Source organism: Mycteria americana, chromosome 3, assembly GCF_035582795.1.
Source record: "Mycteria americana isolate JAX WOST 10 ecotype Jacksonville Zoo and Gardens chromosome 3, USCA_MyAme_1.0, whole genome shotgun sequence".
NCBI lineage: Eukaryota > Metazoa > Chordata > Aves > Ciconiiformes > Ciconiidae > Mycteria > Mycteria americana.
The window spans coordinates 104,804,843-104,820,126 of NC_134367.1; the positions used below are offsets into that span (position 1 = coordinate 104,804,843).

The window sequence follows — 15,284 nt, forward strand, 5'->3', positions numbered from 1 at the left end:
ATTTTTTTATATAAGCAGCTTTCTTGATGACACTGATTAGATCTTTTTCTTACTGTGTGAAAGAGCACATTCTCTTCTTTGTTGATCAACTCCAGAACAATCGAAGACTTGTTATGTGCTATATTCCCAATGTCATTCCACCTGTAGAGTAAAAAAATGCGGTAGAGTTTGCCAACACATACATTCAAACATTTCACAAACACATTAAGAATCCCTTAGTCAACATTAGTCTTGTTTTATGGGAAAGCTTTTCAGTAGCTGTTTGATGAAGAAACATGGTCAGGAAAATAAGGAAGTCATGCTCTGATTAAAGGAGAAACAGATATTCAGCTCTTAATCCAAAGCAGGAGAGTTAAAAGCTCTCTTTAAAAACACCAATTTGAAGACTCACAATAGAAGATACATTGAAAATACATTAATGATAAACATTATACTGAACTGTGGCAATTTTGAACTGACTGATTTTAGCCACATGTAATAGAAATTTTTTATTTTTTATTTAATAGTGCCATTGGGCTCCCAATGCTGTTTCCAACTTTCCTCCAGTGCCAATTCTTCCTAAAGAAGGCTAAGTTGACAACATGGTTATGTACGCTATGCATACCACATTAATACTCTGGTTTTATGTTTGCAATCTTTTTTTCCAAGTAATTGTCAGGTTACCCAAGACCAGAGTTATAATCTTCTTACAAATAGCTGACAGACATTTGCGTACATTGCATGCAATCCATGGGGATGGAAAGGACTTGTTTGTTCTGTTTGCAGCATGCATTCCTCTTCATGTCATGGCAGGATGCTTGAAGTGCATATTTCCAAAGAGTAAGGATCCCAGCAGCAACTGTCACTTCTACATGTAAAGAAACTTCTTGCTTTTGTCACCCAGAACAGTTAATGGTTTATCTAATTTCTTCTCAAAATTAAATAAGCAAAACATCAGCTACGTGGAAAAGGGAGCCCTAATATTTTTGAAGATGACCACTGAAAGCCCTTTTAAGGCAAAAAACCCCAACGTTCCAGCTTAAGTCTGATACAAGCCTTAGCTACTGACTAAAAATTAGTGCTTCTCATAAACCACAATTTTTTGGCTGCACAAATGTTCACATTCTAATAACAGGGACTAGTTAAAATCCAGTTCAGGTTAACACTGACAGTAATGGAAATACCCACCAGAACAGTAGCAAAGAGGAATGAGTGAAACCCTAGCTTCCCTGGAATCATGGAGATTTCTAGCAACATTTTCATACAGAACAAACTTTTATAAGAAGGAAGAAAACCCACAAAAGAAAGTTAATGGAAAGGCTTGAGTGATTCTTAATAACCAAAATAAACAGCAGAACAAATAAACAAGTGACACAGCCAGGATTTTCAAAAGTACGGAATTAGAAAGTTCAGCTTTTTTTTAGTGGGACACCTAAATATGGCAACCAGATTTTCAGAAATGTTGAGTGCCTAGGCTGCCAACCGTGAGGTTTAACAGATTTGCATTCAGAAGCATCAAAGCAGCAGACATAAAGGCAAGAAAAGAAAAGGGATCAAAGTCTTGTAAGTAGAACAAGATACATGACAGACAACTACGTCTTTCTTGCCGTCAAACCCATTCACAGACATCAGAAATTATTCTTTATCACATCTCTTACAGCCAAGAGGCCAATCCTGAAAACAGTGAGGTGACTACTTCTCAGTTAGAGGATTGGCACTATTGAAGTCACATATGTAAGTAAAGAAAAAACCCCACACATGGAGCTCTGAAAAGAAACTTGCTTTAAATACAGAAGACCCTAGTTTTTACCTATAAATCACAGTTGTCCTTCCAATTCTGTTTTTTATTAAGATTCCCATGAAGAAAATCCCGAGGTGTATGTCATTTCCATGATTATCCTGCAGAGAAAGGATATATATTTAGTTTAATAAAGAAACTGGCCAATACATGCATATGAATACATGCTGAACTACCAAACAGAAGCCCTTCTTCAGGATGAATGCAGGACTAACCCTTGACTAATCTATATTTTGCTGCTTGATTGGACTCTGATTTTTGTTATTTCAAAGCAGTTAGCACTTAACTGGATTCATTCTGTTGATTAGCAAGAACAGACGAAGGCTAAACGAGCCCAAAGTTCTCCTCTATCAAACAACACACGCACCACAAACTGGCATTTATTGTATAATACCCCACATTCCCTGTCATCGTGCTTATAGCTATCTAGAGCCCATATGACTACCAAAAGCGATAGTCCTCTTTCACATTCACAGCATTTCTCCAGTCACCTGTTAAAACATGTTGAGATTTCAGAAAGCCACACCTGGAGATGGAATCCCTCTCAAAACCTATACCCTTCACGGTTGCTCCTTTAAGTACTCCACGTAGAAGTTCACAGCATGTCACTCTAGAAGCACTTGTATCTGTATAGATACACATCCTCCACTGTTTTTCAATTATGGAGTTAAATATTCATCTGCATGTACCACATAATGTCCACTGTTCTTGCACTGTTTTTCAGAAGTTCTATTGTTTTTGCGCCTACCCATGTCTCCTTGCAGGCTCCTGTTTGAAAACCATGTGCTCCTGTTCCATTTTGCAATCAGTTGTTTTCTTAAAAATGCTTTTTCTTTTTTTGCTACAAAAGCTTAATACTGTTGACAAAGAGGTTTTTCTACATTTATCAACAAAAACAACTCCCCCTCAGCCGCATATATAGTAATTGATTCACACTTTAAAGTGGTAAATAAAAATAATGCTAACACAAAGACTGCAGTTGCAGAAGAAAGCATATGAGAGAAGTTAATACACTACACATGAGCAAATTCTAGAAACCATCAGGTGTCCCTGCATTTTAATAGATCAGAGCTGCTCTCCTGGCCTTGCTGTACTTGGTCCCCAGAAGGCAAAAATGGAGTATCTGCACCTGTTTCTAACTACTAAGTGTTAGGCCTTTTGCAAACAAATGATGGCTGCCAATTTTCAGCCTATGCACTGATTCTCAGCGCCACATACAGCAGCATTCTTCCACATATACTACAAGTCAGCAGAGGTCCTGCGGCTGACAGTCTTCAGCTTAGTCTGATTAGAGGACTACACATTCCTCTGCCTTGTCCCAGAGGCAGCTTTAGAAGGCAGAGAGATTGGGAAAAATATATGTATTTGTACACATATACGTGTGTGTGTGTATACACACAAATAGCTATATAGAAAGAAAGAGAAACATATTTCTAATAGCAGTTTCTATCAGGAACAAAAGAGAAATCTTTCATTTTTCCCTTTGAATGCAATTCTATTTGTCTACAAGGCCAGCACGCTGCTCTGATACAAGGGCAACATCTTCCTGCAATTTTGCAGAGCACCCAGTCCGCTGTTTATACTTATTACTGACATGCAATAATATCTAATGACAATTCCAACACAGAAATCCTTTGCAGCAGCATGCAGCATTAATCTGAATTCACTTGAAGAAAACACCGATTTCATTCATTGGCAATAAACATTCTATAATTTTTGTTGGTGGGTAGGGGGTGTTTTTTGGCCATTCAGCTCCTTCCCTTCAGGCCGATTTTGAGACTGGCCAAAGGATCAATTTTTACTTCAGCATAAAGCTTTTTTGTTTGATGTGGGGTTTTGTTTGCTGGATTTGTTTCTAAATTCCAGGTCAACTTTAACTAGCAGAAAAACTGCTAGTAGTCCACCACTTACGGGGGCTGGGTTGGTTAGCAAAGAGAAATGGCTCATGTTGGTAACAGCAGTTTTCAGTTTCTCAGCACAACTTTATCATGGTGCCACGTGCTCCATAAGGCCAGGCAGAGTGTCCATGGCAGAAAGGGGTTTCCAGCAAAGGGAAAGTGACTACGAACGCAAAATAAACCTTGAAACCTTCCCTTAATTTTAAATGTGTGGAGGGCCTGTGTGCACATGTAAGAAACTAAGGAAAGGTAAAGTTAATACTTGGGAAATAGCAACTTAGAAAGACATGAAAAGGTCTTATCTTCCTATCCTGTTAAAGATGACCAGAGCTGAGGTTCATTTTCCCCAGCCACTCTCCCTCAGACAGCACTCAAAGAAAAGCAAGGAGCATCTCTGCTTCCCAAGTGAGTAGGCCCTAGCACATAGCAACCTCTTCCGTGAAAAGCATTTTGGTGGAAGAGAAGTAGCACTACAGGCCTCGGATACCCTCATGCTGCAATGTCCATTCAAACTACCAGCAGTCATTTCACCCTCCAGAACAGTTAAACAAGTCCTGTCTCTTTTGGACAAACACGACTTGCATGCGTTCCAAAGGTTGCTGCAGACTCCTGCATCGTTTGATTCAGAGGTTCTTTTATAATATACACTAACATACCTTCACAGGGAAAATTTCCTGTCCAAACCCATCAAGGCGTTCCACTTCATTGATGTACATTAGCTCAGCTTCTGCTGCTGTAATGCCACTGCAATTAGAGCAACAAAAGGCAGAAAATGGTTCAATATTATATGCACACAAAAAATACTAGTGAAAAAATCAGATATTCACAAACCACTTTAGAAGACGCTTTGGAGATGCTGCCTAGAAATGCACAACACAAAACTAACTTTCAACATTAGGATCATAATCAGCAAGGGGAGGAATTTTACTAAATGTTGCTAAGGTAAGGTACAAAGCACAGTTCAAATTACAAGAGGAACAAACTGAACTGATCATATTACTCAGTTTCTTCTGCACACATAAAATATTTTCCAGCTTTATTAAAATATCAGGCCATTGCATCAGGTTGTGTCTAGTTCTGGATGGCCAATTTGAACCATAGGGGTCCTAATTTACATAAATAGTATACAAATCCACTGAAGTTGCTTAAAATTACTTGAAAGGGAAGACCTACATTTTCATGTTGGCTGTCCAAAAACACAGGCGCTAAATCAAATGTTGAGCAGATTCTCTTTCATAATAGAGAACAAACCACCTGAAAACTTTTACACACGTGTCTACACATGCTGCTGTCACAGCTCAGGAATTCAGACAGATTTCAGTTCTCAAAAGCAGGTCAGAATAGATTGCAGGTTGCTCCAAAAGAAGGCCACGATTAATGTTTCTCCTCTTTGCTCCTCCCTACCACAGCTTACAGAAATACAGGAACCAGACAAAGACTTGGGAGAAAGAGGGAGAGAAAGGAGGAGGAATGTGATCTACCGGCTGAAGTGAGGATAAGTATTTGTTCTTCGTGTTGCAGAAATAGTGCTAAAGAGCACAGCGGGGGGGGAAATCTTTCCTTTCAAGGCTGTGAGTGAACCAAGATCACAGAAGCAACCCATGGCAGAGAGAGAAGAACAGAACCAGGCCTGTTCATGGCCAGCTTGGAAGCTAACCCTTTAGTTGCATCAAAGGCCCAAGCTTGCATTGAAACTCAGACTGAGAATAGCCTTAGACTCAGAGACTGGTATTTGCCCCTTTACAACCATTTTCTGTCATATAATGGGGAGTGCTGCACCCTTCACATAATACTCCTATTGCATTTCATGTAATAAAGCTTTACATTCAAATCCATAATATAATACAAAAGATTATTTCCAATGACATATAGGCGCTGCCATTTTTCTAAGAACAGCACTCTAGAGGTTTGAATTCTTCCACCACCAAAACACCTAGATAACACAAAAGAAGCCTCCTTACAAAGAAGGTACTTGTACGGAAGCACTAATACATACACTGCTAGCGCATTAAGTGGTAACAGCATATTGTATCTTTTCCACCACTAGACTTAAAACCCAACTCCTGTCATTTTCATTTCCATTACATTGAGAGCATGTGTATCCCCCTCTCTCTTGAATGAGAGAAAACCCTCAGACCGACCCTCAGACCACCCCCGATCAAGTCACAGGGTCTTTCATCATCAGGATTTAAATGAAACCAAGAAGAGAAAGGAGTCTACTACATAGCACAAGTAGTGTTACACATGCTCATTAAACCTTATGGTGCAAATGCTCGTTTATTTGGGATTAAGTTCCTCAGCATTTTGTGTTCACAAGAGGCAAATAATCTTTTGTAACAGGCTAATTAAAAATCCAGCGAAACGTAGCATAATAGTAACATGAAGATAGGTTAGTTTACCCCTGCCAGAAAAGCATGGGGAGGAAGGGAAGTCCTAGGAGGATGATGACAATAAAAAAAAAAAAAATCCGAATCTTAACATGTCAGCTCACCTGTGAGTTCGGTGCTCCTGAGCAACCTTTTGAGTCAGCTCCTCCAAGACAGCTTCATCCTGGGTCCACTCCTGTAAAAATATGAAGTAGCATCGAAAACTAGTCATCCAAAAAGAGAGACGACAAAATGCAAGACAGGAATTATGATGGCAGATGTTTCAGGATTGTTTCCTGTTCATGCTCCCCAGGTAGTCACACAGAGAGAACCTATCACCACCTGCACTGAAAATTCAGAGCACGGGATGCTGAAAATGTGCAAGGAGAACACGAGGGTCTGATTTTTTTATATCTTTTTTTAGGGGAGAGTAAAAAGATACTGTCAAAAATAGGGGTAAGGTGCACATTATTCCAAAATAGAGAACAGAGTGTACAGCACGGATAAGAGATCTTTTCCTGGATAAGGACCAAACAAGTCTTTAAAAACACCTGGAAGTCTACAAATTAATATATACCTTTTAAAACAGCCCAAAATAATGCATAGACCATGGAAAATGAAGTCATGGCTATTTTCTCTCCTGCAACCTACAGGTACTCCCTTCACCATGTTAGAAGGGATTGAAAGTTTTGCTACTTCTTCAAATACATAATAAAATGTACTTTATGCTTGCAACACATTTCTGAACAGAAATTTTTATCTTCTGCAAATTTAATAATGTGTGGTAGAAACAATTCTGAAATAATTGGGAGCGAGTTAATAAAGGAAGTCTGCTCATAAATTCAAGGAAAAAAAAAAAGAAGCTGAACAACTTTCTTGCAAAACCTCAAAGTTCTTATTTTTATTTTAAAAAGCCTTAAGGCTGCATGTAATGTACTTAAATACACTGCCTGTTTCTTGCTCAATGGGGCCCTCCCTCTGATATTTGCTTCTGCCACAAAAAAATGTGAAAGTGGTAGCATGCTAATGAAAAATGGCATGGTACATGCCTATGCACAGCTACACACCTGTGGGGTGTACTGTGTACATAACTTTGTTCTTTTCCCTGCTGAAGAAATGCCATTTGACACACATTGTAGCCTCCTAAGATCAAACAGTACAAATGTAGCTGCCCCTCCCTCATCCACCAGCTCACTTCACTAATGAATTTATAGCAACCTTCTCGTTGGAGGCTCTTTCTATGCCCGAGATTCACTCAAATCCTCCCACTTGCTTCAGGACTAGTTTATATCTGCAGCACTTAGCAACTGTCACTGAACTTGCAGTGAAATATTTACTATTACGTTATCCACTCCTCCCCAGAAGAGCAAAGACAAGTAGTTAAAGAAATGTTGAAGAAACATGTTGAAATAATGTAGAGAAACAGTTGCTTTAAGAGTAGGTTTCTGAAGACTGCAGGAAGCAGACACTTTGCTGATTTTGTTAAATTTAGCAATAGTAGCATGGATGAAAGGCAAGATACCACAAGGTGAGTGTATGCAAAACAGAGGAGAGCTGACCATAACACCATGTAGGCAGCTGACTCAAAAATGGACGTTCTAGGACATGGGCCCAAAGAGTAAACTGCTGAACCATATAGAAATTAACCACCTGAAAGCTCATCTAGAGGGCTAAACCCTCCCCTAATTTTCTTCTGAATAGAAAAATAATATCAGTATATTGAAAGAACTTTGCAGAAGTTCAGTAATTTACAAAGTGACAGCTTGATAACACATTCCTTTGTCTATATTTGCAGCCACCTTCTTTCCCACTTAGGCTATCATACATGACTTCATAAGCCACCAACTATACACAAGATCACCAATTACTTATCAATAGATAAAGGCAGCCTACCAAAGAAACCCTGCTCCACTAGTCAAGCTAACAGAAGTTTCTTAGTGAAAGGTCAATACTGAAGCCACATTCTAGCTATACAAGGCATATTCCGATCTCTATATGGTCATTAATTCCCCTTCTTCCTGCTGACTCTCTTTTTCAGGTGGTATTGAACCCTGTCTACCAGCTCAAAATTGCACTTTAACTTCCAAACACTGTGCAGCTGTCACCTTTTTGGACTTGAGAATGGACTATCCGCTGCAGTTCCTTTACAAAGAGTGCTGGTAAATGGGATGAAATGCTTCTGGAAGTGCCTTTCTCAAGCCTTCGAATTACAGTGAGATGAATCATTCTCCCTCTACCGCTCCACTAATTGCAGAGGAAAACCAGATGCCTTAACTTCTAGGCAGCTACACTCAGGGCATGGGAACCCCACCCCACTTCCAAATTTTTTTTTCCAGTTAGGAAAAATTCCAAGATCTTTTACATTTTATGAAGCTTACACTCAAGACTTGTGCTGATGGACTTGTTATCCAAGATAAAGCCAGCCTTAACCCCAGCAGGCTTTTTTTTTCTCTAACCCATCTTCCTGGAGAGGCTCAATGTCATGGATTGCAAGTGCTGGGCTTTTGTCACCAGAGTTTCTAACACCATTAGTGACCTAAAACACTTCCTTCAGCATTCAAATTATTTGCTAGTTTCCAATGTAAATTTAAAACACATTTACAGCACAGTCCCTGGAGAACATTTTGAGAAGACCCGATTCATGCTTCACTTTAGTCTAATGGTCAGTTGATGCAAATTCACATTCTCTTGAGGAAAGGCTGCATGATTTGCCCTGTAAGACAACATTTACTACATCAGCAGCCCTCACATCCCCTTGTTATGCCATGTTACTAATACTGTAGTACTGCTAATATACACCTTTTTAAATAGCTGCAAATTCCTTTTTTGATTCAAAGAAGTACATTTCTTTTGTTGACACCTATTCCTAGTGGAGGCTTAACAGGACCTGAAAAAGGGCTAAATTCCCATAGCATATATTCATTCAGATACAATCAAGTATATTGCAGGTTTGGGGGAGCAAAGTTTATTTCCACTATTAATAGTTCAGTGCTGGTGCTTTTACTCTGTTATCAACAAAGCCATCACTGAGGCATGGAGAAATTATTCATAAAAGACCACAAAAGAGGGGGATAAGGAACTCACCATAGGGAACAAGACATACTCTCGGAGGAAGTCATGAGATTCAAACTGATTATAGTCTCCAAAATCCGCTGGAAAAAACAACACAATTACTCATTTTAGCACTTTCCACACATGTTAAGACCACACTCAACCTTTGCACAGATGCTTAATTTCAAGTGGGCGAGTTCTCTCTGAAGCCACAACCCAGCACCAAGATTTCTGCTTGTACTTTAGCTTTTAACATGGAGGTCTGAAAATAATAGTGTTATTACTAGAGATCAAATAACAGCCAACAAGTAATTTCTCTCTTTTGATCCCTAATATTATGACCATTTGCAATGCTTAACCATCAGGAATGCAAGAGTTTCTTTTTCTGTAGCCTTCATGAACGAATACCACCATCTAACAAGGCTGGGATTGCTCAGCCTCTTTAAAAATGGTGCACACTTTTCCTTTTCCAACATTTTAAACCCTGACCAGCCCAAAAAAAAAAAACCCCACCCCAAAAAACCCCACCTACTTCTGCAACAGTTTCTGCACAAAAGATGCTTAATTTTACAGCCTAGGAGGTTAAAATCCACTAGCCAATTCTATTAAAAATTGTCCACAACCAACATGGTTTGAGGGGCAGGAGGGGAAAGGTCTTATCCTTCTGCAGCAAATATAACAGTAGAGGCACTGTGTCAGTTTGACCTACACCTTTCTACTTGCTTTTCTACTTCTTCTACATCTCTTAAAGAGGTACTTATCTCCATGCTCACATTCACTCATAAGTCGGGCTGAGGATTCTTGTCTAAATGTCCTTGAAACCGTGGAGTTTTGAAAGTGCTTCCTAAAGGCTAGACTACGTTAAAAAACAAAACAAAGCCTATATTTATCTATCTGTTAAATACACAACAGCTTATATCAAAAGAATATCTTTGCCAGGAGGTTTTTATTTTATATTAATTGAACTGGATCAAACGCCATCTACAAGATCCTCATATTATAGAAGTTGGAAATTCCCACCATAAATCATATTAGCTAAACATTCTTTCAAAGCTTCTAGACAATTTCACGTATTGCAGGATGCCAAAAACGCAGTTTCATTTTGTTTTCACCTCAGAGTTATGTTTTAACATAAACAGAAAGAAATAAAAATGGACATGAAACAGAGTCTGTAAGTTTAAAAGAAATAAGTATTTCAAATATCTTCGGTTGCATCACATGCAAAGGACAAAGGGAGTAATACAAGGTCAGGAATAAAGTGGACAAGACTAGGTGCAGCATTCTGATGCAATGGTCTTGAAATATAATAGATTATGTAGAAAATTCAGAATAAAGTTATTACTTCAAACTGATTACAAAGACTGACTCACTCTCAAAGTTAGCAAAAAGCTCCAAAACCACAGGACCAGTGAAACATATTCAGTATCTATTGAGCCCTAACTCACACAGTGGAAAAACTTCATTTACTTAAATTGCAAGATTCGGTATGGAAACTTATACATATATTTTCCTTTTTATTAATAAAACATTTCAAGATTTGACAGGAAACATTTTTTCTTCAATTTTAACCAAGAAATTAGATACTAAAATGGAATTTCTACTGCCCTAAGGAAGACCATATTAGTGTTACTCTCCACTGAACCTTTAATTTTCAAGAATTGGATCTTCATGTTTGCTATTCGTATATATACTTCCCCCTTCCCTCTCATCAGAGGACACGCCCAGAGCATGACTGCTGAAACTCTACGTTAGGTTCTCAGTCACAGATGGACTGAAACATACTTTCTTCCAATACAGGACTTCTTCCTCTGCCCATATATGTTATGTGATCCCACTTTTATTGATGTCCTTAGGAGGCTCAGAATAAAAATCACATTGTAAGAAGTAGTTTATTATTAATTTATAACTCACATAACAATGATGGTCATGTGTTCTTTCATACTTCAGATAGCACTATACAGCAAAACGCGTTTTTAATTAAAGGCAAAATTAAAGCTGCTGCTATGCTCTTTGATGTAATTGCCTTTCAAACCAGAGAACGTGAAGCAAATTCATTACTGCAAAGTACTCCACGGTTGGGGTTGGAAGAACTGGAGTTTTGTTCAGAAACACTCACATGGATTTTAGAAATAGGAAAGTTGAACACTGTGATGTGGTCCATCACTACCTCCCTGAGGGTGTTTCATCAACAGCAGTCCACCTAGGCACTTTTAAATCAATAGAAAATCCAGCTGTTGTGAGTAGAAGTCATACAAGGCCTTAGTGAGTGCCCAGTCAACATAAAAAACAAACAAAAAAAGCCAATGTTGGAAAAGGGCTATCAGGTCACCTTACCTTGCACTGCCAAACCAGCTAGTCGAATCCCCTGCTCCAATGAAGAAAGTAATTGGCCATCAAGAACATCCTTTTTCACTTGTAGGTAATACTGATATCTACAAACAAAAAAAAGAGCACGAATTGAAACATCTACATGTTTGTACATTTTCTACAGAACAAAAGACTGCTGAAAGCAAGAAAAACTCACCACAAACAGGTCAGGCAGTTAAACAGTAGTCTGTACCCAGCTTCAGAAGTTCCACATTACCAAAACAAATCAATATGACCCCTATATGTGCAATGCTTCCAGGTGGATGAAAAGGAAAACAAAAAGTTCTAATTTGTGTTCCCTGGACTACATAGAAGAGGGACATCTTCTGGGATTACCTCCTCCACAAATTTTGTAGAGGTTACAGAAGACCATGCAATCACCAATACAAAAAGAGGCTGTTCCATATTTCTTCTATTGTTTTTGCTCCAGTGTCACCATTTTGATAGAAGAAAGAATTTTAGCAATATACTTTGGCCTACTGACATAACTTTAACTATGGCCCATATAGAAGTTTTTTAAATTGGTATCTCTCATCTGTAAGGATGACTTAGACACACAAATCAAGCAAATCCAGCTTCCAATATCATGCACTTGCTGATCCACAGTAACTAATCACAAGACAAACTATGTTAGTTTTAACCACAGCGACAGAACTCACACATTTGACCTTACATTCGCAATAGAGTAGATGAGGACAAAGAAGTTGTTTTCCACAAAAAGTTTAACAAGTTACTGTCCCCATCCATGCATCCCTCCCATCCACTGAACTGGACCAGACCCACAGCAGAGCTGGCCAAAGCAGCAGGGATATGTACCAGTCCCTCCAGCATATCAGGTTAAAATCCAGTGGAGACAGCTCCATTAACAGGCCACAACTTTTTATTCTGCAGGCACGAATGCATGTTCCCTCAAGCTACCTGTGTGGCATGGGCAGTAAAACCAGGCAGGGGCAAGACAGGCAGCTGAAGAAATTATAGTCACAATTGCAAGGACACCATATCAGCCACTGATGTGCCAATAATCAAATACAGTTGAGTTACAGTGATATAATGATCTCATGTCCATCAGCTTAAACTTTTGGTGCAGATACACATAACCTGTCCTAACTGAGATGAAACACAATTCCTTTTCAGCCAACATGCAACAACTCATCAGGTCTGAGCCCAAAGGTAGAGACACTGTACCAGCCTAGCCACAGTCATGTGTGCACTCAGCCTCATGCACCCAACCCCTAGACCTGCTGATAGTAACTGATGCGCCTGGGTGGCCCAAGTTAGGAAACCCCAAAAACCAACAAAAGGGTTTCTCAGGCTATGACCAGACATGCCAGCCTGGCTGCAGCTGAACCAGGTTAGGAGGTTACTGCTCCCTTCAGCTGCATACCTGCTCACCCCCCAACACAAAGGGCATCCCCTCAAAATGGCATGGATTTAAAAAATAATTACTTGAGATAAACCAGGTTTGAAAGAAATAGTACACAAGCATGCTAGCCAGTCTCAGAGACTGCAACCTCTGCAAGGTGGACAGCAAAGAGCGGTCAGAAAGACTGAGGGCAGTAAACTAACCAGACACGGCTGCACCCAGCACACCACATCTGACCTTACCTTTGAACCTTTGGGAATAGAAAAGAAACTGTTCTGGTCTTGTTTTAACGATTTCAGATGTGCGTGTCTGTGTGTGTAAGTCACCTTCCCAGTACCAATGCAATTAACCTTTCTTTCTTGGAAAGGAGAACCACTGTAACCCACATTGCAGGGACTGCATTGCCTTAGCTATACTTGAAAATGTTACCATTTAATTCTGTGTGGAGGCGTTAGAAAATACCTACGTGCTTCAAAACCAGCATAACCCAAGCCATGCTTTTAGAGCTATTAATCAAATGCAGTGTTTTACATTTTTCTTCAGTTAACTCTTCCATTAGCGATGTGAGATGCAATAACTTGCCACTAGACAGCACCAATGCTCTGACCAGACCCGTACTCTCAAGGCAGCAGGGTGTTTAGAGGCTACAAGCACTGCAGGGCAGAGAAATCCCCTCAAGGAAGGCCTCTGCACGTATTCGTCACGTCTGGGAAGTTCCCTTTGGAGTTCACAATTTTTACATGCGCTTAAAAGGTAATTGTTGGGTTACGGGTTTTAGGCTTCCTCTTCCCCTCTCTCCACTACAAAAGGCAGAAGAACATTTTCAAATAGGAAAAATATAATCTCATTTAAAATGCTTAGATTTGGCTTTCACACAGCCTAATGAAGATTAAAACCTCAGGGGATTTTGAAATTTGATTGAGAGAGGCAGTGTAAAAAGCATACGGCTTCTCAGCTTGAGCCCTGTGCTTCAGTCCCAGGTTTCACAGTTGCTCAGTCCAAGAGACAAATCAGCTTGTTTCCACTCCTTTGCAATGACTAAATTCCAATACTGCAAATACGCATGCTTGCATACAAGCTTGACATAAGCTGCTTTATCAAGTATGCAGGTGAGCAAGTGCTTGCTGAATCTGGTCTTCAAGACTTGTAATCCCGAAAGCAGGCTATTTATGTCAATGCTACATATATATGCATGAGTTACATATTCTAGTCTAACAGATCAAAAGTAAAACACACATCTGCCATAAAGTTAGAGCTATTGTTAAAACAAACACGAAGTTAGGACACTACATGAAAGTGAAAACCTTGAAATGTAAAAATCTTACAGTGACATCCTAGCTCTACAGAAGTCAAGAATGTTACCAGCTTTACTGGAGCCACGGTTTCAACCACAGTGCTCACAAAACTATAGATAAACCATAGATAGCATTATTTAGGTAAGCATCATCAAAAATACTGTGTCAATGCAGTTACTGTAGTATCAAATATTACAACCCAGACTTTCAAAAGAAACAGCTGATGTGTGGTTTTAGTTGCAATTTTAGTTGCCAGTACTTTAGAAAAATTGTTTTAAGACAGCAGTCAGCACCCACTTTATGAGAAAGATGCCATTTACAGGTGTTTCACCCTGATTGTCAGAAACAGGTCACATTTAAAAATCTCAATAGGAATATTCTACAATATTATGGCACAGCATTGCATTTACTAACATTGCAGCAGAATAAAAGTTTAGGATTTATTATATATTGTAGATTGACATGCAGTAGGAGTTTAAAGACGTATATAATTAGCTCTGACATTAACCATCAGGAAAAACCTCATGGAGAAAGTTGTCACCTTTCACAGGCAAACGCACTGAAAAGCAATCACCTGCTATGGCTCTGACACTTTTCTCAATGGAAGTACCAAGATAAACTGAAGAAGATTGAGGCAGAAACCTATGGTCTGTACCAGCTTCATCTTTACCCCTGGACTGACAGTGACAAGGGTCACTCACCTAAGGTGTCCCCTGACATCTCCTTTCATTGTGGCCACATAAGGCATGAACTGGGACACCTCCTTTCACAAGGCATGAACTGGAGTGGCTAATTCCACTGTCAAGGAAGAGGAGGAGCATAGTCTGGAGGAAGCTCTGCTAGAAGGCTCTAATAGCTCTACCAGCCACAGATTCATGGCTCAGCTCTGCTGCAAAACTGTGGTCAGGCTCTCTGCCCAGCCAACGGAGAGGAGAAATTGGCCCATATTCTGTCACGGATTTGAGGCTCCTCCATCTGAAATTACGTTAAATGCTGTTATTATGTCACTATGCTAGCTGAGATTGCTCTTTGTTCGCTTGGATTGCAAAAGTAGATCTATAATTTGAGGGAAATCAAACATTTTAAAAATGATTCAGCTGTAGATTCACTGAGGAAAGCTGTTCCAGAACAGCAGATAAAAACATGCATTTCTTAAGCCTCCTATTA

The 15,284-nt window shown here is 39.5% G+C and overlaps 1 protein-coding gene across 1 annotated transcript in view; it reads right to left on the bottom strand.

Moving 5' to 3' along the window:
• Positions 1-15,284, bottom strand: part of PTPN14 (protein tyrosine phosphatase non-receptor type 14) — a 122,385-nt gene that overhangs the window by 33,266 nt on the left and 73,835 nt on the right. Inside the window, exons 4-9 of the mRNA XM_075496418.1 lie at positions 11,427-11,524; positions 9,126-9,193; positions 6,167-6,237; positions 4,332-4,419; positions 1,790-1,878; positions 54-141 (exon numbers count right to left, since the gene is read on the bottom strand). Coding sequence (XP_075352533.1) covers positions 54-141; positions 1,790-1,878; positions 4,332-4,419; positions 6,167-6,237; positions 9,126-9,193; positions 11,427-11,524 — 502 coding nt within the window. The remainder of the gene's footprint in view (positions 1-53; positions 142-1,789; positions 1,879-4,331; positions 4,420-6,166; positions 6,238-9,125; positions 9,194-11,426; positions 11,525-15,284) is intronic.